The sequence below is a fragment of the Cheilinus undulatus genome, linkage group 21 (genome assembly GCF_018320785.1).
Source record: "Cheilinus undulatus linkage group 21, ASM1832078v1, whole genome shotgun sequence".
NCBI classification, from domain to species: Eukaryota; Metazoa; Chordata; class Actinopteri; order Labriformes; family Labridae; genus Cheilinus; species Cheilinus undulatus.
In genome coordinates, this window is record NC_054885.1 from 5,347,080 (window position 1) to 5,373,875 (window position 26,796).

General features: G+C 41.5%; 1 protein-coding gene across 1 annotated transcript in view; it reads left to right on the plus strand.

Moving 5' to 3' along the window:
• The first annotated feature begins 2,192 nt into the window (after positions 1 to 2,192).
• usp43b (ubiquitin specific peptidase 43b) overlaps positions 2,193 to 26,796 on the plus strand; it is a 135,712-nt gene continuing 111,108 nt past the window's right edge. The window contains exons 1-2 of the mRNA XM_041778623.1: positions 2,193 to 3,082; positions 22,150 to 22,296. Coding sequence (XP_041634557.1) covers positions 2,453 to 3,082; positions 22,150 to 22,296 — 777 coding nt within the window. The 5' untranslated portion in view covers positions 2,193 to 2,452. The remainder of the gene's footprint in view (positions 3,083 to 22,149; positions 22,297 to 26,796) is intronic.

Sequence of the window (26,796 nt, forward strand, 5' to 3'; positions counted from 1 at the left end):
AAAGTCTGCAGGGAGCCCAGCAGAGGGCGCTCATGTAACACAAAGTACAAGTCCCAGTGGAAACTCATAAGAATGTGTTAATAGTATTTAAATGACAGGAATGGAAAAATAAAGGCAAATGAAACCATCCTCATTGATTCACATAGGATACAAGCAGCTTTTAAATGGAAAAATAGGCATTAAAGGTGTTTCTTAAAACCTCCTGAGACCCGAGCTTTTATTTTCAATGTGTTATTAGTTTTTCTCACTTCTTTAGGATCAGTAGGACCTGATAAGAAAAAACCTAAGCACTGTCTTTAAACAGGAATAGAAGTAGTTTTAACCAAATAATGATATGAATATTTATTTTCAAGACATCACCAGAAATTCATGTAAAATTACAAAAATCCCATGGAAATTTTGCCAAAAAATTCATGAAAATTCCTGCAATTTTTCAAGCAAATTACCCCAAATTTCAAAGCTAATTTCACTTAAAATTTCTGATCAGTTTCCCCAAAATGTACATATAAATTGCACCTGAGTTCTGTGGACAATTTCCTACAAAAAAAAAAAAAAAAAAAAAAAAAAAAAGCCCTAAAACATAAAAAAAAGATCCTAAAATTCCATGAAAATTCAAGAAAATTTTGGAGGAAATTGCCTCACAAGCTTCCAATCAGATTTCAAATCCTCCCAAATCCTCCCTGTTAAACTCCAAATATACCCCAAACATTTTAGGTAATCTTCTGGAAAAAGCCAAAGGTTAAACATGAAATTTCACCAAAAATTCCATTAAATTCCCAATAATATTTCAGGCTAATTCCCCTAATTTTCAAAGCAAATATCGCTTAACATTTCTAATCAAATTCTCCAAAAATACAAATAAATTCCATCCTAAATCCATAGGATGTCTTTAAACAGAAAGTAGTTTTGACTAAAATATTATATTAATTTTTATTTTCAAGACATTTCCAGAATTTCATGAAAAATTACAAAAATCCCATGAAAATTTCCCCCAAAATTTCATGAAAATTCCTGCAAACTTTCAAGCAAATTACCCCAAATTTCAAAGCTAATTTCACTTAAAATTTCTGATCAATTTCCCCAAAATGTACACATCAATTGCACCTGAGTTCTGTGGACAGTTTCCTAAAAAAATAAGCCCTGAAACATTAAAAAAAGTCCCTAAAATTCCATGAAAATTCAGGAAAATTTTGAAGGAAATTCCCTACCCAAGTTTCCAATCAACTTAAACTCCTAAAATTCCTTTAAAAATACTCAAACATTTCAGGTAATCCTTCTGGAAAAAGCCAAAGGATAAACATGACGCTGATGAAGGCTACATGCTGAAACGTGTCGGTCTAATAAAGTTGTTCTTTTAACTACAAATGTTGCTGGAGATTTCTGGTCTCTTTGAGACCCTCCTCATCCTCCATGCACCTTTGGGAGTTGGTGAAGTTGTGCCAGATTTACCCACTCCAAAAGCCGAAGGATAAACATGAAATTTTCACCAAAAATTCCATTAAATGCCCAATAATATTTCAGGCAAATTCCCCTAATTTTCAAAGCAAATATTGCTTAACATTTCTAATCAAATTCTCCAAACATATAAATAAATTCATCCTAAATCAATAGAAAATTACCCCCAAACATCCAAAAAACTCCCTGAAATTCCATGAGAATTCAGAAAAAAATAATTGAGGGAAATTCTCTTCCCAAATTTTCAACTAAAATCCCAAAACTCCAAAAGACATCCTGATCAAATGACCAGAATTTATCGAAATTCTGGACCAACATTTATAAAAATCTAACATTTATAGCTGGGTTGTAGAAGGGGTCTCAGGAGGATTTGTGGGATTCTGTGCTACTTATCGCTCACTAAACAACTTTTACTGTCATCTTTTATTAAAGGCACAGCTTAATTTTACTCTGATGGATAAATCTAACATGGTGAGTCCAGTTTTATGTCAGATTTTGTAGATCTTTAATTCCAGAGCTTTAACTCTCAGTTTAATGACATGATGAGGCTGTGAGTGTTTATTCCAGCACCGTTAGAGGATAAACAGACCACCAGTGTGTCTGTGAGGCTGACTGAGCTCAACACTGCTCCGTTATCTCTCCGCGTGCCGGCCGGTGGGAGGGGGCGGACACAATCAGCCTCTTCCAGCAGAAGTTGGCTGCGATGGGAGGGAGCGCTCAGTGCTGCAGCTGGACGGCGGAGCGGCTCGAGCTGTGCCGGGCACGTCGACATGAGCCGCAGCTCGGAGTGAGAATGAACGCCTTCAGTAAGTGCTGGGATGGACGAGGAAGGTTTACGGTCAGCGCGGAGCCCAACAACAGCGTGCCGTTGTGCCTCCAGGCTCCGCGATGGTGTCACCTCTCCGCGCTTTCATCCTCTGCTGTCCGGACAGCGGACACCGGCGGAGCAGTGACACAACCATCATCAGTGTGAGGAAGAGGGAGTAGAGGAGCTGTCATGGAGAAACAGAGCAGAGGCAAGGAGGAAATGCCGACATCGAAGGAGGAGAAGCGCCGGGAGAAGAAGCCCAAATCTGGGAAGCTTTTCAGGAAGAAATCTCTGCGCTCTGTGGGGACTTTTATGAACAGAATCATCAAAACTTTGGGCACTTTTACTCACTTTGGAGACGCTGACGCGCACGACGCGGAGGACGACGACGGTGGGTTCCGGAATGGCGCACCTTGCACCTTGAGCGCGAGCTCGGGGATCATGAAAGAGGACGTACCGCTAACGTGGGATCGAGTAGTGAAAAACCCATCGAGCACGTCCTCTTCTCTGTGCACGGGCAGAGAGAAACTCCTGTACCAGTTTGGAGAGAAAGTCCCAGGTGTGCTGGGCTTGAAAAACCACGGGAACACGTGCTTCATGAACGCCGTGGTGCAGTGTTTGAGCAACACCGACCTGCTGGCGGAGTATCTGGGTCTGGAGCGGTACAAGCTGGATCTGTGTCACACCAGGCTGAACGGAGTGGTGAGGACCGAGGAGGTGATGAGGTTTGCGAAGGGAGAAGTCACGGAGCAGCTGGCTGCACTTGTGAGGGCTCTGTGGACTCTGGAGTACACCCCACAGCTGTCCGTGGACTTTAAGGTACACAAAGTCACACATTAGAGTCCAAAAACACGCAAAAGGTACACAACAGTGATCCAGGACAGTCCAGACACATGCACAGGTACATGACAGTGATCCAGGACAGTCCAGAAACATGCACAGGTACACGACAGTGATCCACAACAGTCCAGACACATGCACAGGTACACGACAGTGATCCACGACAGTCCAGAAACATGCACAGGTACATGACAGTGATCCAGGACAGTCCAGAAACATGCACAGGTACACAACAGTGATCCACGACAGTCCGGAAACATGCACAGTTACACGACAGTGATCCACGACGGTCCAGAAACATGCTCAGGTACAAGACAGTGATCTAGGACAGTCCAGACACATGCATAGGTACACGACAGTGATCTAGGACAGTCCAGAAACATGCACAGGTACAAGACAGTGATCTAGGACAGTCCAGACACATGCATAGGTACACGACAGTGATCCAGGACAGTCCAGAAACATGCACAGGTACAAGACAGTGATCTAGGACAGTCCAGAAACATGCATAGGTACACGACAGTGATCTAGGACAGTCCAGAAACATGCACAGGTACATGACAGTGATCTAGGACAGTCCAGAAACATGCACAGGTACATGACAGTGAACCACGACAGTCCAGGAAAGTGCACAGGTACACGACAGTGATCCAGGACAGTCCTGAAACATGCACAGGTACACGACAGTGATCCACGACAGTCCAGAAACATGCACAGGTACACGACAGTGATCCACGACAGTCCAGAAACATGCACAGGTACACAACAGTGATCCACGACAGTCAAAACCCCAGGAGAGGTACAGTGGCTCACTCTAGTCCAAAAAACACAGGAAGGAACATAACAATGATACCTTCCTATTAATGCATGCACATAGACATGAGAGTGATCTTCAACATTCCAAAAACATGCATGAGAGCATGACAGTGATCCACGACCATTTAGAAACATGCACAGGTACACAGCAGTGACGACTGACAATCCAAAAACATAGGAGAGGTACATCACAGTGGCTCATTATGTCCAAAAACACAGTCATAGGACTGAACTCCAGGACCAAAAATCATATCTGGAAATGTTTTTTTCTGAATAGTGGTACAAATAATGTATTTAGGCATTCTCATATGTAAGGAAACTAAAAACAAAGTCATTTGTAAGTGAAATCCACATGGACCAAATACTAAATTACATGCAAGGAGTTTTATTAACTTGTATAATAATAGAAATGCCAATCACTTGAATTAATGCAGCCTTAATGTAGCACTTTTAAGAAATCCTTGGATGCTTTATATCAGTGAGACAATTCACCAATATCATAGGCTGAGTTGAAGAGGTCGGTTTTATCTGGTCAGGGTTATCTGAGCATGTGCAAGGATGCGGCATTGCAGATGGGGACATGTATAGAAGTCAGACGTAACATTTGAAATAGATCCTTGCCTCTCGACTGGTGACTCAGGACCCTGTAGTCTGTGGTAAAATCATTTTCCGTGGGTTGTGAATGTGTGCCTAGAGATGTGACCAAAAGTCTATGATGTGCTTTTATTTTGAAAGGCATGTCTCTGTGTCCTTGCTTTATCACATCTTTTGTTCCATCTCAAGTCCAGATGCCCCCTTTTTCATTAAATTCAAAAATGTAAGAAATTTTAGACAGAATCATAGCTTTTTAACTCAAGCACTACTCAGCTAAGACCACTTGTAGTTTAAATACTTGCTTTTATTTTGTCATTCCAAAAAACTATAGAAAGTATTGATAGTGGTATTGATAAGGACTCAGATCAGCAATTTAATGTGCTGTACATAGAATTCAAAGAATAAAAATAAAACATTTATCAATTCAATTTATTATTTAAATGTTTCGGTTTAAATAGAAAATATGAAGCTTTGTATTCAGAGCTACAAGGGCTGCTGAACACTTCTTTCTATTCAGTAGGATACCTACTTATGAATATATCTTTGACTGCTGTTGACTGACTTCATAAACACTCCTCCAGCCACCTTCAGTATGCAGTTATCTCACTATCCAGTCAAATATAATGACATGTTTTCCCACCTAAACACTGTTATGAGGAGCACAGATCAGCCTGAATATGATGCTCTGACAAAATACAGGTGTCACAAGTCTCACCTTGTTTGTTATGATTGCCAGCAGTAAAACAGCCCTCACTCTGCCCACGTACACTGACAGGCCTTCAAGACACTTTACTCTGACTCCACTGTTATTCTGCCAGGTGATAATGATGCTGCCGCTCTGAGCGTGTGCAGGGGAGGCAGGTGGAAGACTCGAGATCAGGGATGGACGTTTTTTTCCTCCAGCAGGAGACTTTATAATGATCTGCAAATTAACTGTAGTTTGTTCTAGTTCACTGTTGAGTTCTAGATTTGCAGCTTGTATAAACATAGAGAATGCAGGCAAGTCTTGGTGATCACTGATTGTTGGATAATCAACATCTGAAAAAATACATATTCCATGTTAACATAGGAGCCCTTCTTTAATATCACCTTCACTATTCTTGCATCCATTGAACTTGTGAGTTTTTGGAGAGTTTCTGATTGAATTTCTCTGCAGGATGTCAGAATATCCTCCCAGAGCTGCTGTTTTGATGTGAACTGCCTCCCACCCTCATAGATCTTTAGCTTGAGGATGCTCCAAAGGTTCTCAGTAGGGTTGAGGTCAGGGGAGGGTGGGGGCCACACCATGAGTTTCTCTCCTTTTATGCCAACAGCAGCCAATGATACAGAGGAATTCTTTGCAGCATGAGATGGTGCATTGTCATGCATAAAGAAATTTTAGCTACGGGAGGCACGGTTCTTCTTTTTGTACCATGGAAGAAAGTGGTCAGTCAGAAACTCGCCCCATGACTCCGCCTCCTCCTTGCTGATGTCGCAGCCTTGTTGGGACATGGTGGCCTTCCACCAACCATCCATTACTCCTCCATCTGGACGATTCAGTTAACAAGACTGTTTGAAAATGAGTTTTCATGTATTTCTGGGCCCACTGCAACTGTTTATGCTTGTGAGCAGTGGTTAGGGGTGGCTGAATAGTAGGTTTATACACGACTGCAAGCCTCTGGAGGATCCTACACTTTGAGGTGTGGCCTGCTGAATGATGTGGAATGTCCTTGCTTAAGTCGTTTTCCTTTAACTGGACTCGCCTGGCAAACTAATCATCACAGGTGTCTAAGATTGATTTTAGTGATCCAAAGAGCCCTGAGACACAAAACCATCCATGACTTTAACTGAAAAACAAAAAATTAATGTTTGTGACACTAAAATCAAATTTGCATAATGATTTGGTGAGGTGTTGTGAAAAGTTGTCAGCACCAGTATTAAGAGTTGGTTTAACAAATTATTGATATTCTCCTGTATAAATTGTAATGTAGCTTCCTGCCATAGTAGCCCTTGCAGTTGTTCTTTAAGCTGTGTGGCAGTGTGCCACATCAGGCCCCCCACAGCTTCCCATCCGGCCCTAGGAAGATTGTTAAATTCAGAAAATTTGAGAAGGGTAATTAAATAAAGCGTGCAATATTTTTAAAGATATACACAGTGCTAAACAAACTTATTAGACCACCACCCAAAGTAAGGTTTATGCCACAGCAGCCCTAAATTAACAGCATTGGTAATTACCAAAATCATTTTTTATGTTTCTGCAATGGTTAATACACCAATATGTAGAAGCTCTTTAACCCAAATGATATTTTTAATGCTAAAAATAATTATTATTGTTATCCATGAATTTTGAAATTTACTGATGTACAAAAAACTGAAAAAAATAGTAAAGCACATTAATATTTCTTGATTAATATGTCAAATTATAGTTATTTACTTGCATTCCTGAACAGAAAAATGAGTTTTAGTGCTTGAATGTTATGCTTGATTCATTTCTGACTTCTCAGAGAAGCCCAGTGAGCCGGCTCAAATTTGGGCATAAAAAGGTGAATTCAGTTTGAAATTCCTCATTCCTGATCAAAATGGCAAAACGTGGAGAGCGCACTGAAAATGAAAGAGTCTGCATTAAAGCACTTCATGATGCTTGTGGTCTGAGACAAATATGACAGGTGGACTAATACATTTGTTACTCGCTGTATTTTTAATGCCTTTCTTGCCATAGGCAAGGCAAGGCAAATTTATTTATATAGCACCTTTTAGACACAAGGCAATTCAAAGTGCTTTACAGCTGCACAAAAGCAAAGAACATTACAAATAGAGTCCTGCAGATCTGGCAGATTGCTTCATTAAAATACTTGATTTTTCATTCAGACGCCACTGTAAACAGGAATGTTTTCAGCCCTGATTTGAATGTGTTAATTGTTTTGGCACATCTCAAGCGCTCGGCCAGTTGGTTCCAGAGGCGTTGTGTGTAGTAGTTAAAAGCTGCCTCAGCCTGTTTGGTTCTTGTCCTGGGTACAGTCAGGAGACCTGTCCCAGACAATCTGAGAACTCTGGGCACTTCGTACGGTACAAGAAGGTCTAGGAAGTATTTAGGCCCAAGGCCGTTTAAAGATTTAAAAACAAGTAGTAAAATTTTAAAATCTATCCTTTGTGGTACAGGAAGCCAATGTAGAGAATTAAGAACTGGTGTTACATGCTCAATTTTTTTATGTGTTGGTTAGTACTCTAGCAGCAGCATGTTGAGCAAGCTGTAACTGTCTCATAGATTTTTTTGCTTATGCCTGCGAGGACGCTGTTGCAGTAGTCAAGCCTACTAAAAATAAAGGTATGCATAAGTCTTTCAGTGTCTTGTTTAGTCAGAAATTCTTTAATTCTTGCAGTATTTTTGAGGTGATAGTAAGCTGATTTTGTGACTGTTTTAATATGACTGTAAAAATTCAGATCAGAGTTAAGAACTACACCCAGGTTTTTGGCCTGAGGTGTTGGTTTTAGTGACAGCCACACTAAATGAGCGCTGACTTTTTCTCGCTCTTGTTTATGGCCAAAGATTATTATTTTGTTTTTTTCTTTGTTTAATTGTAAGAAATTTTGGCATGTCCACTAACTGATAGAGGAGGACTGTAGATCAAATAAGAAACAGGAATGACTTGAACCTAGTCCTGGGACTTTTTTCCTTACAGTTCAAATAAAACCTTCAAGCCAGCAACTTATCAAACAAGATGCACACAAGTAAGGTCTTTTTAAGTTGGCATGGTAAACGTATATTTAACAGTCTTGAATAAAGCTGGGGTTTTTCCACATCAATTTTCCACACAAGTTTCTCTAAGAGTGCGGTTTCCCCTTCTGAGAATCTACACTGAAGCTCCGTTTCCTTCATGTGATTTTGGCCAATCATGACACGTAAGTCAAACTCAGTAATGGACATCATGGGGGGGGGGGGGGTCCAGAAATATGTAGCTGAATATTTCAGTTGCACCCTTGTGGCTGGCTGCAGTACAGGTGATGGGGCTGATCTCAGAAGGCTAAAAGTTCCATAAAGTTTTGAAGGACATAATATTTTTTATAAGAATATGTTAATCAAACCAAAATATTGATTTTTATTGTAGTTAATTTTAATGTTTGGCCTCCAGAGCGCCTGTTAAAAAAAATCCGACCCTTGTGCAAATGGAGTTGTTGACCCCTCTCTTAAAGACTGCTTCCTTCCTACTCGCAGTCATGGTTTCAGACCACACTGGTGTAGCACTCATGCTATTCAAGAATTAAAAGATTTGAAAATCTTGCAGCATCTTGAAAAAAAGAACTCCATTATGGATAGGCTTTGGGAAGTGCTAAATACTGACCAGAAAAGTTATAAGCACAAGGCTGCAGGAATATCCTGACCCATATACAGTCAGATGTAGCACAGCCAGATGTGGTATTACAGTAGCATTAGCTGTTCGTAGCTAATGGGTTATATAGTATGTTGTACATGACAGTGTGGCCTGATGTGACCCCAGGTTGAAATCCTGCAGTCCCACATCGCCACAGTCTTTGAGCTTCCCGTCCTGACTCTGACATCAGAGGACAATTCACCTCCGTGTGTAAACAGTGAACTCCCTCTGCTATCTCTAGGGACTTAGATATCAGATGTTTTCAGGACAACAATCAAAGGGAGCGGCGTGGAAACATCTCGCCAAGATTCAAAGGTAGATAAAGAGAAACAGTCCTAACACTCCCTCTTGTTTGTGATGAAATGTTTCCTGTTAAAGCAGACAAACGCACATGTTCTGCTCCTCTCAGCTGAGGTTTGTGACCGTAGGAGGACCAGAGGTCATGTAGCTCAGGCCTGTTGAGTAGCTCACAGCTGCCTGGTGTTGAAGGCATCATAAAAGATTTAGAGAGCTCTAAGGCTTTTTGTCTGACAGGTGAAATTAGCTCCCATTTGCACCAACTTCAGACAGAAAAATACATTAATAAATCCTCAGTGAAGCATCAGCCTTTATGTAAATGCTTAATGGAACTTTTGTTTTCATGAGCTAATTATGAGGAGTTGTTGGCCTCTAAGGTACCAATTTTAAGAACATTAAGGTTCAGTTTCAGCTGCCTGATTCATTGATTCAAGCATTTATTTCAGCCTTGATGTTATACCATAATGCACATGTGCAGATTGGCCGTTTACACACTGATGGAGACGGTAATTTTGATTTAGTGTGATTTAAGGCTAACTTGTAAGGTAGCCTAGGAAGCAGAAGGAAGCATTTCTCTCCTACCAAGGGGTTAATGTGAGTGTGTGATGCATGAATGGGAAATTTCATGATTTCTAATGATCAGAATTCCTGCACACTGTCTATATTTTACAAACACATTGGCAGCACTTCTATTACAACAGTGCTCTTGATATCCAGGTTAAGATATGAGTGAAGACTCTAGCAACTGGTGGGTCTGGACCCAAAAGTGAGTTATGAGGCTGTTTCCAGTGGTTGATGGATGTGTGCCAGGAAAAAAAAGCAGCAAAAGTTTATGGCGTTTAACCCTTAGACCTCACATATGCAGCCATTGTTTTAAACAATTTTGTCTCTCCTGGACTTTTTGTATTAAAAAGCTTGTAAAACATCAACCTTGTGGTGCAACGTCAAGGTCTATACATCCTTTTTTTTCAGGACAACCTTGGCTTTAAGAATATATCTACTACAGTAATGTCACTAGAATTTTTCAAAAAGTTATAGGAACCTAAAGACAAAAGAAAAAACAAATCGGAATTTGAAACTCAAAGATTTTTATTGATAACACACAGTAAACATTAGTGACCAAGCCTTTTCTTTGAAAAAAGTCCATGTGTTTTTTTGCAGTTTGATTCATTTGAGCTTTGAACAGCTTGCCTATGGTCATCAGATCCTCCCACAATGCATTGCACGTCAACAAATATGGCGCTACCCACTGAAGAAAGCCAAAGCACATGATGGAAAATAGATTAAAAATGATTAACAGATGCTTATTATCGGATCTAACATTGTGGCTTTAATCTCTAAAGACCCCAAAACGTCATAGAAGTTTCAGGCTCACTAAAAAATGTTCTGCAAGAGCTACAAATGCATGGAGGACTTAATAAGAAAGGGGAGCTTTCATATGAAAAAACAAGTTAGTGTCTACGACTTACGGTTCTAAAGTTACCCACCATTTACAAAGGGGTATGCCAGATCCAGTCTTTTTTCCCAAGATTTTAACTTATTTTTGTCCCATTCCTGGATAAGTAAGCTGTGTTTTTGCCATGAGAAACTGCTAAATTTCTTTGCTGTCTTGGGGGAAAAATTGCTAAATAAAATATTTGCATACTTGTCCTTCTGTTCTTATGTGCTTTTTAAAGCAGGTTTATTTTGTTCTGTCTCTTTGTTAAATTTATGGTTAGAACATTTTGCGTTAAAAGTGGTTTAACATTTTAAATAATTTGGGTCGGGATTTGTCACAAGGAGGTATTAGTAAGTCCTTAAGCCCGGTCGGTTGAGAACCACTGTTCTATGGCGGCTTTTCCCAAACTTCAGTGTGCTGCGGCCCAATTTGAGACCTGAAATCCTGGGACCCACCAAAAAACCCTTGTACAACATGAGACTTAAAGCATTTACCTTCATAACCTTATTTAAAAAACAGGATTAAAATGCAGTCCCTTGGTTTTTATGGGTTGACAAAGTATATTTAATGACCCACTGCTGTTTATTTTGTTTTTTATTTTCAGGCATCTGCAAAATCCCCAAAATGTTCTTTCATTTTCATCCATGTTAACAAATATTGTGACCCAGCAGACACTGTCCTTGCAGAATCATTGTCTCTGAAAGTACCCATGGAGTCCTAAAATCAACACAGAGTGTCACCAGATAATCCAATACTGATTATACCATGACACAGGTTGAAACTTCTGGCTTTGTTTTGTTACTTTTGGGACTTATATTTGAGCATTTAAAATGTGTAAAATATTTCTATTTGTTGTTGTTGTTAAAGGTCACATATTATGGAAAAATCTCCCCAAGAATCAGAACACCCCCCCCAACACACACTTTTCAGAAAATGTGTGCTGAAACAAGCCGCTCTCAGATTTTCCCTTCATGATGTCATGTGGGGAGTTAGCCCCACCCCCAGGTTTCGTTGGCCCGCCCTCCGTGGGAGAAGTTTCACCCTTCTCTCCTGGCAGCTGAGAAGAGGATAAGGAGAGCCACATCCATTTCCTGAGAGGGGTGGAGTCAGGGGCGGAGTCAAACAGCTAATTAACATTTAAAGCCACAGACACAAAAGCAGCTCGTTCTGAGCAGGGCTGAATCAGAGGGGTTTTTAGACATACAAAAATCAAGTACTGGAGTGTTTTTTCAGCAACAAACTTCACAGGCATGTTTCAGGGACCTCTAAGACCAATATAAACTTGTCTTAAAGGGGTAGAATATGTGACCTTTAAAGACCTCTTGCTACCTACCTGCAGTACCTCAGCCCGAGCCAACACTGGGAGGATTTATTCCATAACATCGATTTTTAATATAATAGAGATTTTATTATTTGAAGATGTGGTATTGAAAGGTAACTAAGCATTTTGTATATTATTTTGTATATAAAATGCTGCTCCTGTACATCTCGCCAGACTTATTCTGTTTTTATTGAAAGTCTTTGAAGGTTATGATTCGACAGCGGCCTCCTCAAAGCATCCGCAGAAACCCCAAAACAAAGTCCTTCTGAATACCTGGCTCTCTGCCACATACCAGACCCACCTGGCCTGTCAGACGGCAGAGAGGCAGCTTTAGTAAATGTTCACTACAGATTTAATATCGCTGCTTTGTGATATTTCACATTGCTAAAGCGTCCCGAGGTTCCTCTCTCACAGATGTGTCTCCGACGTCACACTTAAACCCTCAACTTTCTTCCCACCTGAGAGGCAGATGTGCGTTTGATCTGATGTGTTTTTTTGCGTTCCCCCCTGCAGGCTGAGTGTTTGCACAGAGGGGCCGAATCCTGAAACTCAAACAGTTACCCAACAGCCAATTTATCGGTTTCTACAACATGAGAGGCCCGAGAGAGAAGGGAGTGAGGGTGAGGAGGATTCATAACCAACAGGAATGTCATCCTCCCTAAACTGTGTATCGCTGGAATCTTTCTGGAAGCCTGATAAATGCAGTGACGGCAAAGAGGCTTTCTCACAAGCATGTGTCAATATTTGCAGACTCCATGTTGATCTTTAATGATTATCTGTGGGGCCGGCTGCAGTCTGTCTGTCTGTCAGAGGACTCAAGGCAGAGCAGTGATTCCCACCAGGGCTGGTTTTACCACAGGTGATGTCTGCATCAGCCAGGGTTAAAAAAAAAACTCAGACTAGCTTCAGCGAGTTAATGCAGCTCCACATGACAATAGAGGTGACTCTTGGAGACTTTGCATGTAGAGAAGAGTCTTTATTATGGTGTGTAGAAGACCTGCTATTACTTTATCTGACAATGACTAAGCACCTAGGAGAGCTAACCTTCAACAGACTGAGACCTGCAGTAAAGTCGAGCTCACTGATTGCTAACTGTCTTTCTAAGAGAGGCAAAGAAATAAGATAGAACAAAAACAACTAATTACAGACTTATTGTAAAGTCGGTAGTGGTAGAAAATGACTAACATTTGCCTTAACAACTACAACAATGATAATTTAGTCATGACTGAATCAGCTGGAGTCAAGCATTAGGCTGTCTGTAACAACGATCAGCAGGAGTCTGCAATACAAGAGAGGAGAAGGGGAAAATACAAAGTTAGTCACATGCATGTAGCAGCTGAACTCCCAGTGAATCAGCAAACAAAAACGCCACCTTAATAAAAGTTTCCACTCTCACATATCAGTCCACAGAGTCTATGCTGTCGTGCTAGATGGATGCATTTTCATGGCATGGGATATATTTCACATCCATCTGGGTAACATCCAAACGGTGGTGTTTGGAAAGAGAAAAACCTCAAACTTTATGGAGGACGATTGTTCTTACCTTGCAGAGCAGATGATATGGGCGGGGTTTAGTTGCAGTTTAAGTCCATAGCAATGGCTGCCATCAGTGTGCTCAGATGTAGCTGTAGTACAGCAGCAGTTTTATCAGAACTAGACCACATTTCTTTATTTGAACAAGAGCAGAGAGCCACTCTGAAGCTCCTCTTGGCAGAGGAGATGCTTTTCTCCTGACTGACCTTGGCATGAGTTTTATCCACCAACAAGCTCCAATGTAGCCTTGCTAAGCAGGTGGATTTGCCAGACATTTGGACTGAACCGAACACTGTTCGGACCAGTCTGCATCATTTGGAGAGAATGATGCTGTTAGTATGGTGGGGCTTAGTTGTACTCAAAGTCAGTTGCAATGGCTGCCTCCAGTGCTGTATTTAGCTTGGCTGTAGCTTTAGCGTAGTGCCACTTCTACAAGAACTTTTTCTGCGTGAATTAAAGAATTAAAACAACACTAAAAGATTTTCTCTTTTTTGTAGTTAAAACAGTGAGAGGACATATACAATGGCTGCTGGTAGAGAGATTAGCTCGGACTTAGCCACAGCTACATTTTTGTTTGTCTTCATTAAAACAAGGGCAGAGAACAACATTGAAAGCTTTTCATGATGAAATGGTTGTTCTCGCTCTTCTCCCAGCCTGCTTCGGCTCCGGTTTGTGATTGTTATGGGTGGGGGTGTATCCAATGGCTTCTGCCGCGATAGCTGTTAGCTGAGATGTAGCTGTAGGAAAGCAGCAGTTTAATCTGAACTGGACCACGTCTTTTCCAACTATGGATTACTATTTTGCAAAAATGGAAGAAAAAGCCCCAAATATCCCCAGCTTCATGAACATTCTGTCCATTGCCTCTAAATAGATAGATAGTTCAATAGTTTACAAACTTTTTTTGCTCAAGGCACACCAAAAGCAAGCTGACGTCTCAAGGCACACCATATTAATGTCCTTGCAAAATAACCTCTTTTGCATGTTTAGCAAGTAGCAACATGTCCCAGTCCCAACTGCATGCAATGTGAGCAAGTGCCAGCTACATCAGTTTGATTACAGTTTCCTTTAGTAGCATCCTGACACTGCAAGTGATGCACTGCAGCTCCCTAGGTTTATCCCCAGTCACCCTGTTCCTATTTTCTCTCTGTTGCTCCTATTAAGATGGTCAAGTAACAAGGGAAGAGGTTGCACAAAGGATGACAAGACACCAAGAGTGTCCTACCTGAGGATATTATTAACTTTCTTACACTTTTCTCACCGAAACTTGTTGGCTTGTTTTACAAAGTGTGCTGCAAGGATATTCTCCATACGCATTTATGAATTTTTATGGTCTGACTTGTGCTAACATGGAGACAAACTATGTGGCTCACAGCTGTTAGAGGCACCATACCTCCAATTTTCTAAGTAAAAGCATGAGATGTCATATTTTTACATGTAAATCTACATTTGCATATTTAACAGATAACAGATGGACAGTGAGCATGCAATGCTATATGATGCAATGCAACGTGTAACGCTTGCATGCAGTAAGGACATTGGTTATAGTCTCTTTAGTTGTTGCATAGTTGTCGTACTTATGTAAAGTCAGACAAATTTCCAAGGCACACCTAGACTTGTCTCAAGGCGCACCAGTGTGCCACGGCACACCATTTGAGAACCACTGAGATAGTTTATTGTCATTGCATAGTAAAGATACAACGAAATTTTGTTTGGCAGTCTGCACTGTAGCAGCAAACACAGTTGTCCAAGTGGTGTTTAGAAATCCATAGCCCCATGTCGTCCGTCTTGTTGGCGAGAAAGTGCTCGGTACAGCAGGTTTGTGTGGGTGATACTGAACCGACAGTATTCAGGGTGCGAGTGGTCCATCAGGATTTGGAGGCCTGCTTGTGGAGACGGCTCTGGTAAATGTCTTTAAGGAGAGGGAGGGAGGAGAAAGCCAATAACCCCCTCTAGTCTTACCAAAGTTAGGTATTCGGTCCGCTCTGCATATGGTGCGTCATACTAGCTCCACGGCCAATTCCAGAATGTTTTTATGCAGCCAGGTCTCTTTTATTATCAAGACACAGTCGTCCAAGCGGTATTAGAAATCTGCAGCCTTATGTCGTCCATCTTGTTGGTGAGGGAGCGGGTGTTTTCGAGAAAGATGCTTAGTACAGAAGGTTTGTGTGGGGCCTCTCTTAGCCTAGCCTGCAGCACGGCTCGTCTGCCCTGCTTCTGCCTCCTCCCCACCTGGCTGTAGGTGTCATACCTCCTCAGCATCCTCCACCTTTCAGTCTCCGAGCGCCCCATTCTCTGGATAATCTCCGTCGGGAAAGATGTAAACGCTGTGGGCACGCTTCCTTTGCAGTGGTCAAAGAAGCAGTCTCAGAATGTCAGTTCTGGTTTGAGTGCAGGGCTTTGTTTTGCTGCTAGTGATGGAGTGCCGGGCCGCTGCGTCAGTACACACCGTGGCCATGCTACCTCAGTAGGTAGCATTCAGTAGTCTCCTGTTGATCAGGCAGTGTTGTTAGCTTTAAAGCTAGCCAGGAGTTGTAGTTGAGACTGAGGTCTTCTTTGTTTTTTTTGTGTTTTTCTTGATGGAAATTGTCCTCCCCTTTTATTCCAGGCATATATTTACGACCCACTGGAAACAGCTCTGCGACCCACTTTTGGGTCCCAGCCCAACAGTTGAGAACCACTACCTTAAAGTGTGTTTTAAGGACTGAAATTTTAAGTCTGACCCACATTTATATATTGGTAACGGCTAAAATGAAATGTAAATAAAGTCATATTGAATTCAGAGTAGTTTCAATTGTTGGTAAATTTGGGGCCTTATTTCTCTCTCAGGTGGCTGTCAATCCCGAGGCTAGACCGCTGAAGAGCCACTGATAATGAGCGTAGCTGTTTTTTATTTGGTCTCACTGCCTTCGTACATGATTACACACATTACAAACCGGCCAGTAGCTATTATGACACAGAGAGCAGTAATAAACACCGCTCTTTCCTCAACCTCAATTATATCACAGAGACAATTGCCACCTTCTGAAGGCTGATGGTAATTACTGTTATTACTGAGCTGCACAACAGCTTCAGGCTCGTAAATGTCCACTGTTCTCACGGATAATGTCAGAGCGTTTCTGCAGAGCAGCCATTCATGATTATGAGCATCTTCTGTTCCACGTTTGTAAGGTCGTGCATTATAACGCCGGCTGCATGGTTGGATGATTCTGCATCTAAGAGATCAGGAAGTAAAGGTGAAAAAGAGCATGCATTTTTAGCTCTTATTCCACTTGTTCCTCCTCACTTGTTCGTCTGTGCATTTATGAATCTCTCTCGTGACTGCCTCATCCTAAAGTTTCTGTGTCAAATGACAGCGCTCATCACTTTCAAACTTTGAGATCGACGAGGCGAAGGAAGCGGCTCTCTCACTTTCAAGATGAGATGAGAGGAGAAGATTAGAGGACCTTATTGCTCCGCCAAGCCTGTTTATGAATTTTTATGTTCACTTTTTTTGCTCTTGTCAGAAAGCGTGTCTCAGTTGCTGCTTTGAAGTTGCAGCCATGCCTCTGCTTCCAGTGACTTATTACCCTGATCTCGCTCAACAGCTATGCTCTTCTACTGTTTTGAAAGAATACTTGAATATTTCCTGTTGCTAAAGCCACAAAGTCTGCGTTATACTCCGCTATCCGCCCATCTTCTCTTAATTGAACTGGCAGCTCTCTGCTGACAGGCCTCCGACTTCATCATTAGACATCCTCCGTCACATTATGGCGAGATGGCTAGAAGAGGCATATCACACATTAGTGGATTATGAAGCAATGATTACAGTCTGCTGTTCCCTCTGCTGTAATCTCTCATCACTGCCGGTGCTGCTCTCGCCTGCCAGCTGCGCTTCATGCAGCTAATTCCCGCCTAATTGACTCGGGTGCCATTCGCATCTGAAGTCACATTATTCTGTGTGTAAGCTTAAGTAGCCTACTTTGAAGGGTGGATGTTATTCACACCTCTCTGCTAATGTCAGAAATCTTGAAACCAATGTAAAAACGCTGAAACGGCCTCTAAAGTATTAAACAAAGGCCTGTTTTCAAATCCAAAATTTGAACTGAAGAGGGCTCGAGCACATTTGCAATTCAAGGATTTATCTGATCAGAGTTCTGTGGAGAAGCCAGAGGAAGAGTCGTCCAGCGAACACGTTTAGAACTGTCAAAAACAACTGAACGAGTTATTGTGTGAGATTTTTAGACTTTAGAAAGGGTAACTTAACATGGCAAGGTAGGGTTTATAAAAGACTTCTAACTTTTATCTGATTCCTGTTTGAAATACACAGAGGGGGAATTATTAGCGGGGGCACAGCAAGGCTGCATTAGATAATGGCACAAAGTTAAGCACCGTAACAAAGTGTGGCAAATTTTGTCCTTCCAAGTACACCAGACTGAATTAAAACAATGCCGTAGATACATGACTGGTCTTCTCTGGCCCTCAGCTTTATAAGTACAATTCTGGTAATAAAGAGTCCCACATTCTACCGGTGAGAGAGAGAGGCTTAGCTTTCAGAGAGCTTTAGATTTTGCATCGTCACACCTCATCGTCAAACATCTGCCCTGAATACGAGCATCAGGAACAATGAAGAGTCTTGTGCTTTTGGTTGATGGATTGTACACTGCTAAAAAAATAAAGGTAACACTTAAATAACACATCCCAGATCACGCTGAATGAAATAATCCAGTTGAAAATTTGAATTTATTCCATAGTGGGGTGCATTTAGAACTAAATAACAGAAGAACCATCAATGGAATCCAAAATCATTAACCCATGGAGGACTGGATTCAGAATCAAACTCTAAATCAAAGTGGAAAAATCAGATCACAGATGGATCCAACTGTGAAATTCCTCAAGACAACTCAAAATGAGGCTCAGTAGAGTGTGTGGCCTCCACCTACAACATCTGGGAATGCTCCTGATGAGACACCGGATGGTCTCCTAAAGTAGGGGGTTCTCAAACTTTTCAGCCCGTGACCCCAAAATAAAGGTGCCAGAGACCGGGGACCCCCACTGTACCTGAAGATGGATAAACACAGCCATGCAAATTCAAGAATAGTCATGTGCAGGCAAGACTGCCCATAAGGGGGAAAAAGGGGAGAGCTTTCATGGGCCTTGGGGACCATGGAGGTCAGCAAAATCATGGTCCATTGTAAAGTTAAGATGTGATTTCCATATTTTATATTTAACCTGAATAACAGCAAATTTTTTGGGGGGGTTTTGTGCCGTAGTAAAACGCGTGGAATATAGTAAAATGTGGAATATAGTGAAACTGGATTTTGAAAGTGGCCAAAATGGGGTTAAAATGGTAAAAATGGGTTAACTGAGACAGAAATTGGCAGTAATGGCATAACAATAATAAAATGTTGTTACAACAGGTGAGATTTTGTGTAAAAAGTGGTAGGAAGTGTTAATAGAGGGGATAAGGGGTCAACAGGGGCAGAAAGTGGCAAGAACTGGTCTAAAAGAAGCAAAACCAGGCAGAAAAAAGTGGTTAAAAGGGTTTAAAATCAACAAAAATGGGTTTTAAGAGACAAAAATGTTTCAAAATTGGCAAAAAATTATGTGAAAAGGGTTGAAAAGGGTTGAAAACAGGTTAAAATTGGTGTAAAGTGGCAAATATGTAATTAAAAAAATATATTTTTAGTTTTTTAAGGCATCTGGAGACCCCCTTCTCAGTGTCTCGCGACCCCCATTGGGGTCCCGACCCCAATGTTGAGAACCACTGTCCTAAAGGGATCTCCTCCCAGACCTGGATCATGACAACAGTCAACCACTGGACGGTCTGTGGCGACATAGAGGCGGTGGATGGAACGAGACCTGATGTCCCAGAGGTGCTTGACTGTTTTCAGGTCTGGGGAACAGGCATTCCAGTCCATAGTATCAATGCCTTTTATTATGCAGGAACTGCTGACACAGTCTGGTCACATGAGGCCTAGCATTGTCACGCATTAGAAGGAACCCAGGACCCACTGCATGAGCATACTGTCTCAAAATGGGTCTGAGGACCTCATCCTGGTACCTAATGGCAGTCAGGGTACCTCCGGCTAGCACATGGAGGTCTGAGCCCCAGACCATCACTGACCCACCACCAAACCGGTCATGCTGGAGGATGTTCCAGGCTGCAGAACATTCTCCTCTGTGTCTCCAGACTCTCTCCTGTCTGTCACATGTGCTCAGTGTGAACCTGCTCTCATCTGTGAAGAGCACAGGGCGCCAATGGTGAATCTGCCAACTCTGGTGTTCTCTGGCCAATCAGCTGCTGGGCTGTGAGCACAGGCCCCACTTGTGGACTTCAGGCCCTCATACCACCCTTATGGAGTCTGTTTCTGACAGTTTGAGCAGAAACATGCACATTAGTGGCCTGCTGGCCATCATTTTGTAGGGCTCTGGCAGTGCTCCTCCTGTTCTTCCTTGCACAAAGGAGCAGATAGTGATCCTGCTGCTGGGATGTTGCCCTCCTGCCTCCTCCACATCTCCTGGTGTTCTGGCCTGTCTCCTGGTATCTCCTCGACTCTGTTGACGGTGTGCTGTGAGAGACACAGCAAACCATCTTGACACAGTGTGTATGGATGTGCCATCCTGGATGAGCTGCTCTACCTGAGCAACTTCTGTGGGTTGCAGATACCGCCTCATGCTTTCAGGGAACTGGAAAAACTCAAAAGTAACAGAAAATCAGTCAGAAAGGATGAAGAGACGGAAGCGTGATTGACTTGGAGTTACATTGTGATGATTATGTGTTCCCTTTAATTTTTTGAGCAGTGTACTATATTTATGTGTCATGCACAAAAGTGCCCAACCCTCATGGGATTATAAAACACCAGAAATACCATTGCAGTGTTCTAAAAAGAAACACAGTCTATTACAAGCAATTACAAAGTTGCACAATCTTCTCCCAGCTCAGTAATAAACGATACATTCTGCCTTTTCTCCCTGGTTTTGCAGATCAAATCTGCAACTAAAATGGTTCCTCTTCAGAAATAAAACTCTAGTTTTTCATAATCATCCACTCAAAATAGTCGGCATTAATCAGAGACATTTTCCTAAAAAGTACATCCCCTAAATCAGTGAAAAGTGGGCAGTAAAACAGAAGATGAGTCTTGTTCTCACTTCCCCCAAAGCACACAACAATCACGCAATCCCCCTCTGGAGTGGCATTGAACTTGTCGGTCTCTACGGCTAAAGGGGAAGTTCCTGTGCACATCTGTGCACATAAAGATCTTTGTCTTCACCAGGGCACACAGATGGTCTAGTGGTTAAGTCAGGCCCAATGTACGCTGGCAACCTGGGACCACCATGTCTCTCCCCCACTCTCTCTTCTCTGTTTCTTTTCTTTTTTGTTTTGTTTTTTTAAAAATTTATTTATTTCTTTAAGATTTATTTTTGAGCCTTTTCATGCCTTCACTTGACAGAGGAAGGACAGCGGATAGACTCGGAAACAGGGAAGAGAGTGGGGAGAGACATACGGTAAATGGCCTCAGGCCGGATTCAAACCCAGGCCGCCCGCGCACATGGGTAGCGCCCCAAACCACTCGACCATCTGCGCGCCCACTCTGTTTCTGATTCTGTCCACTTTCCTCCACTATCGATAAAGGCTTAAAAAGCTCAAAAATATTTGACTGTGCAGTAGTTTTAGGTGTGTTTGGGCCAAAAAATGAGGCTTAAGTAAGGCGTAGATGTGACGGGTAAGCCCACCTGAGGGCAACATCAGGCAGGAAGGAGGACTGGCACAACCCTGGTCATGCTCTGGATGTCCTTGCATACTACCAGGGGCATGGGAAAATAATCTGTTGAAATAAAGTCCCCATCTTTAAGGCAGAGTAAGGGTTGAATGTGGTGAGTAAGTAAGGCCTAGGGCAGTGGTTCTCAACTGGTGGGTCCAGACCCAAACTGGGTCAACGAGCCCTTTTCAGTGGGTCGTGAATGAGTCTCTGGAAGTAAAAGTTGCCCCAAAAGTCCATGTAACTCACTTAAAACTTGCATGTTTTTTCCTGTCCCTTTGATTTGTCATGTGTGTTGTACTGTACCAGGTACAAACTGTGTATTTTCATCAAATAAACCCAATTGGTCAAAAAATGTCTGAAATATGGGTCGCAATTTCTCAGTTGAGGAGTCGATGATGGGTCCTGAGGCTAGACCAGCTAATTACCACTGGCCTAGAGAACCTTTCGGGCAGGTATTAAGGTTTCCATTAGCCCCTTGCTGTGCTGTGGATGTCTCAAGGGCTTGAAAACTGGAGGGTGTATTGAGAAGGGTGAAAAGGTCAAGACAAAAGAATTGCAGTTGAGCTTGACCTTGGCTTCCCACACGTGTGTTGACATGTGTCAAGCTTGATTCTGGGCGTCCTCCCCCTCTCCAGCCCCAGGTTGTGGCACATCAAACCTCGCGCCCTACGTGCCTAAAACTTTGGCACATGACTGTGTATCTTAAAAAAATTCCACCACCAAGTAGCATTTGGGCAGAGTATTGCAGAGCAGCATAGAAACGCCAATGCACAAGAATATGGTACGCAAAACAGTGTCAAATCTGGAGTAGATGCAAAAACGAAGCATTAACCAGGCTTACAAATGCTCATTGTATGTTGACAAGAAATTTATGTCTCATTCCAGTTGGATTTTCAAAATAAAATCATACTTTTTCACAAAAATAATGACATATTTTACCTTCTTTTTCTCTGCAGACAATAGTCTCAAAGTATGGATCACAGTTTCGTGGGAATTCCCAACATGACGCCCTGGAGTTCCTGCTGTGGCTACTTGACCGCGTCCATGAAGACGTCAACATGGCCGCCCACAACAACAACAACAAGATCAAAGCTCTCGGGGAGGTAAGAACCATGCTAGATCCGGACACAGCAGTCACTGCTAAAGCTCTGTCTAACACCTGATAAGAGATCACTCCCCTGGATAAAATCAAGTGTGGGGCTTTGGTCTGTACCATCTTTTTTGAGCCTTTTCTGGAGTCTTTATATGTTTAAAAACGAGGATTAAATCAGCTGGATGGACGGCAGGACTCTCTAAGCAGGACTGCTGCAGCTGATAAGAGAGAGCAGTGCAGAAAAAAAGGAAGCCACCTGTTTTGCTGTGTTTGTGAGCCACAGGTAAAATCTCCCTTCTTGTCTAGGAAAAGAGCAACCTTTTACAGATGAAGCATTTTCACCTTTTGCTGTTTTTTTCTGACTGCAAATCATCGCTAAAGCAAGGAGTTTAAAACTTCTGTCTGTCTGAATGCTGCTGGCTTATTCAACATCTTGCAAGATGGTAAATTGCTCTTGCTTACATCTTGTGTTTTTAGCTTTCTAGAGATTTGAATGAAGATTTCTCCCTGCTGCGTGATGCCATTGTTGAGGATTTTAAACCCATTGTAGTGTGAGGTCGTGTCTTCCCCACAGTCACATTTTATAACATTGGTTCATGCTGAATACATAATTGATGCACAGCTATTACACAACTGCACATTATTAAACACATAACTCATGAACTGGAGCACCCACTCTTTGATAAAGACCATCATTTTATGAATGTCAACCCTTAAATACTGAACATGAGTTTTATTTTAAGTTGGAAAATAAGCTTAGCTTTCAGAGCAGTACATCTTATCCTCTGTTCCCACTTTTGTTGTTCTCAAGGTCTTCAATAAATCAGGACTGTATGAGCTGTGTGCAGCGGTGCAGGGGTGTGCAGAACAGTATTGATGGCAAATATTGTCTCAGTTTTGCTCACTCTGCAAAATCTCAAATCAAAGAGAGTATTTGTCTAATTTCAAGGTTTAAATACTTAATTTTAGCCTTAGTTTTCTCCACCATAATAAGTAAAAATGACTGCCTCAGGGGAATACAAATTTTACTCAAGTTTCAATCAGACCCATTGCCACAGGTGTATAAAGTTAAGGGGTCGAATTCTGAATTTAGGTCTAATCTGAGGGCTGAGCAGGGCCACATTTAACCATAAACTTTCAACCAAATTTTCACCAGCAATGAATTATGGGGGAAAAAAAACCTTAGCACTGATGATAAAGGATTTTGAGATTGGTAAACATGATAAGTTTAAAAGCTCAAAATCTGAGATAAAAATTCAAACTTATTAGCTCAAAAGATTTAAAACATAGCATTTGAAGTCAAAATAATGTTTTTAAATAGTAAATATATGAGATAGAAAGTTGAAATCATAATTCTTAACAGTCAAAATATGAGAGGTTCAAAATCATCGGTTTAAAATGTCAAAGCTTGTGAAAAACATTTAAATTTTGAGTTTTAAAGGTCAAATGTGACTTAAAATCTTAAATTGAGGATCTAAAAAGTGAAATTATGAGACAAAAGTCAAAGTAAGGAGCTAAAAAGGTCAAAAGTTAGAAAAAAAATTATAATCATGAGTTCAAAAGGTCAAAATATAACTTAGAATTCAATACTGAGGATCTAAAAGGTCAAAAAATAAGGTAAAAAGTCGAAATTGTGAATTGAAAATGTCAAAATATGAAATAAAAAGTCAAAAGCAGAACTGTGAGATGCAAAATTAAGAATATTAAATGAAAACATAAATGTATTTTACCATATTCCTGACTTCTTATCTAATTATTTGAACTTTTTACTTTTTCTAATGACTTAACAAGGATATTTTAAATGATCATGATTTAGTTTACATTTTTAACCTGGAGGAAATCTGCGGACCTCAAACCAGTGGTCCAGTTACAATAAAAATATGATAGGATCTGGTGGGCAAGGTGTAACTGTACCACGGGCCAGATTTGGCCCCTGGGCCTTGAGTTTGACACCCCTGCTGTAAGTGATATAATTAGAAAGTGGAAGCATTTAGGAACAACAGCAACAACACTGAAAAGTCTTAAGAGAACAAAAATGAGTTCTTGCATTTTAAAGTCTTGAAAGTAGTCACATCTGTGCAGAAATGCAAAACCATTGAAATACCCAGCCTGTTTTCCAAAGTCACAGCTTATTTACAAAAGGAAGTAAGTAACTTTAAGTTGGCTGAAAGTAACAAAGAGGAAATGGTGCATCAAGGCAGTGCATCAAGCCTAATCCAGGTGAAGCAGGAGAGATCAGGGGGGTACACTGGCATCAAGTGCATGCTGGACGAAGACTGTGGTAAAGGGACTGTGGAAGTGTTTAGGAATAACAGCAGATCAAGACCATTTTAAATCACAGGGTGGGGCAAAGACTGCTAAGGCACATGGTGGATAAAAGTCGCTCTGCTGATTCCATAGCTGAAGAGTTCTGAACTTCCACTGGCGTTAATGCAAGCTCAAAAACTGTGCAGAGGGAGCTTAATGAATGAGTTTCAATGGCTGAGCAGCTGCATGGAAGCCTCACATCACCAAGTCCAGTGCCGAGTGTTGGATGGAGTGGTGTAAAGCACCACGACACTGGTCTCTGGAGCAGTGGAAACGTGTTCTGTGGAGTGGCCGATCATGCTTCTCTGTTTGACAGTCAGTTGGGTGAGTCCAGGTTTGGCGGATGTGGCGTACATGTTACCTGCCTGACTGCAATGTGCCAACTGTACAGTTTGGTGGAGGAGGGATAACGGTATAAAGCTGTTTTTCAGGGTTTGGGCTAGGTAAGAGTAGCGAAATCCGGTACCAGCGTGACACTGGTGCCAACATGTCTGGTATGTCTTTTTGGTACCATATCACCCCAACGTGACCCCTGCCAGTCAGAATGAAAGGCTTATTTCAGCAGAGCATGAACGTCTGTCATTTATTTCTATTAACTAAATTTATATAGGTGATGTAGTTCCACTGCAATAATTCTTTACATTAAGAAGTCACAACTGCTTATTTTACGTATCTTTCTGATCCAACTGGTATTTTTTAAAAATATTTCAGTACCAAGATGGCTTTTATTCAATGTATTTAATGTAATTATTGATTTGTCTTAGTGTGCTACAGCATGTTGCTATTATAGTGTAAAAGAAGTAGCTTACCGATGGTACATATCATTTTGGTTCTGCTGCAGAAATATCTGTGTATGGAAGTTTTTAAGTTTGAGAGCAGACAGAGAAAAAAAACCCCAACAATACCCAACCCTAGTTTTGGTTAGACCCTTTTTCTCCAGTGAAGGCAATTCTTAATGCTTCAGCATACCAAGACATTTTGGACAATGCTATGCCCCAAATTGTGGCAACAATTTGGGGAAGGTTATTTTCTATTCCACCAAGCAAGGACTATAAAGACATGGTTTGATGGGGTCGGTGTGGAAGAACTTGACTGGCTCACACAGAGCCATAACCTAAACCCCATCCAGCACCTTTGGGATAAACTGGAACAGAGATTGCTGCCAGGCTGTTATAGCTGCAAAAGGGGGTCCTACTCCATATTAAAGTACATGGATTTGAGTGCAGTGCTATTACAGTCCCTGTTGGTGGAATGGTCAGGCAGTTGAATACTTTTGTAAAAAGTTTGGGAGCGCTTTTCATGGCTGATCTGAACAGACGAGGAGTGTAACTCCTGCAGCAGCTCCTCATTTATTCATTTAATTGATTCAGTATGGTTAGAAAATATTTATTTCTGGAGACTTGAGATGCAGAAGATAATTATTTACTCCACATACTGTTTGTTGGGGCTCTGGTTTTCACCTCTTGATTGATATACATTGGATACCAGCTGTTGTTATTTTAAAACCAGCTCATCCATTGATTTGTGCTGATATCAGGCCAAATACACCATTTTTCAAGCTTTATTTGTGGCCTTGTTTGTGCCTTTACTGATAGAGAAGGACAATGGATAGAATCAGAAACAGGCCTTCTGCGCCCCCAAATATGGCATTTTTAATGTAATGAATATTACTGACTAGAAAGTAGACACATTCCCTACACTAAGCTCTGAGTTTTTACAGCAGGTTCACTCTGTGTGTTAACAAATCTACCCTATAAGGATATAACCAACATTATTGATAATTCTAGGCACAGCACGGTCATATCTAACTTCTCCAGGTCCCAAACTTTGATCTGGTTTTACGTTGTAGTACCTGGTTGGTGAATTGAGAGGTGCAGTCCTGCCCCATGCAGTGCAGCATGTGAACAAGCAGTGTACACGTGTAACGATTCAGTGAATGATTTTCTCTCAGCACGTCCTCTCTCGGGATCGGCCGTGCATCCTGATTCTCCTTGAATTGAACTTTAAGCTCCCTGCTGTGAGCCATTAAGTCAGAATTTTCATGTTTTATTAAATACATGTTTTTTCTTTTGAACAAGAGAGCACCATTTTTATTTTTTCTTCGTCAGATGGATAACCAGTGGCATAATTTAGGAGAAGTGCTACTGGCTCTGTTGGTGAGTCATTGCAATTAAATATCCTCAAACTCAGTGTTTTTCGTTTC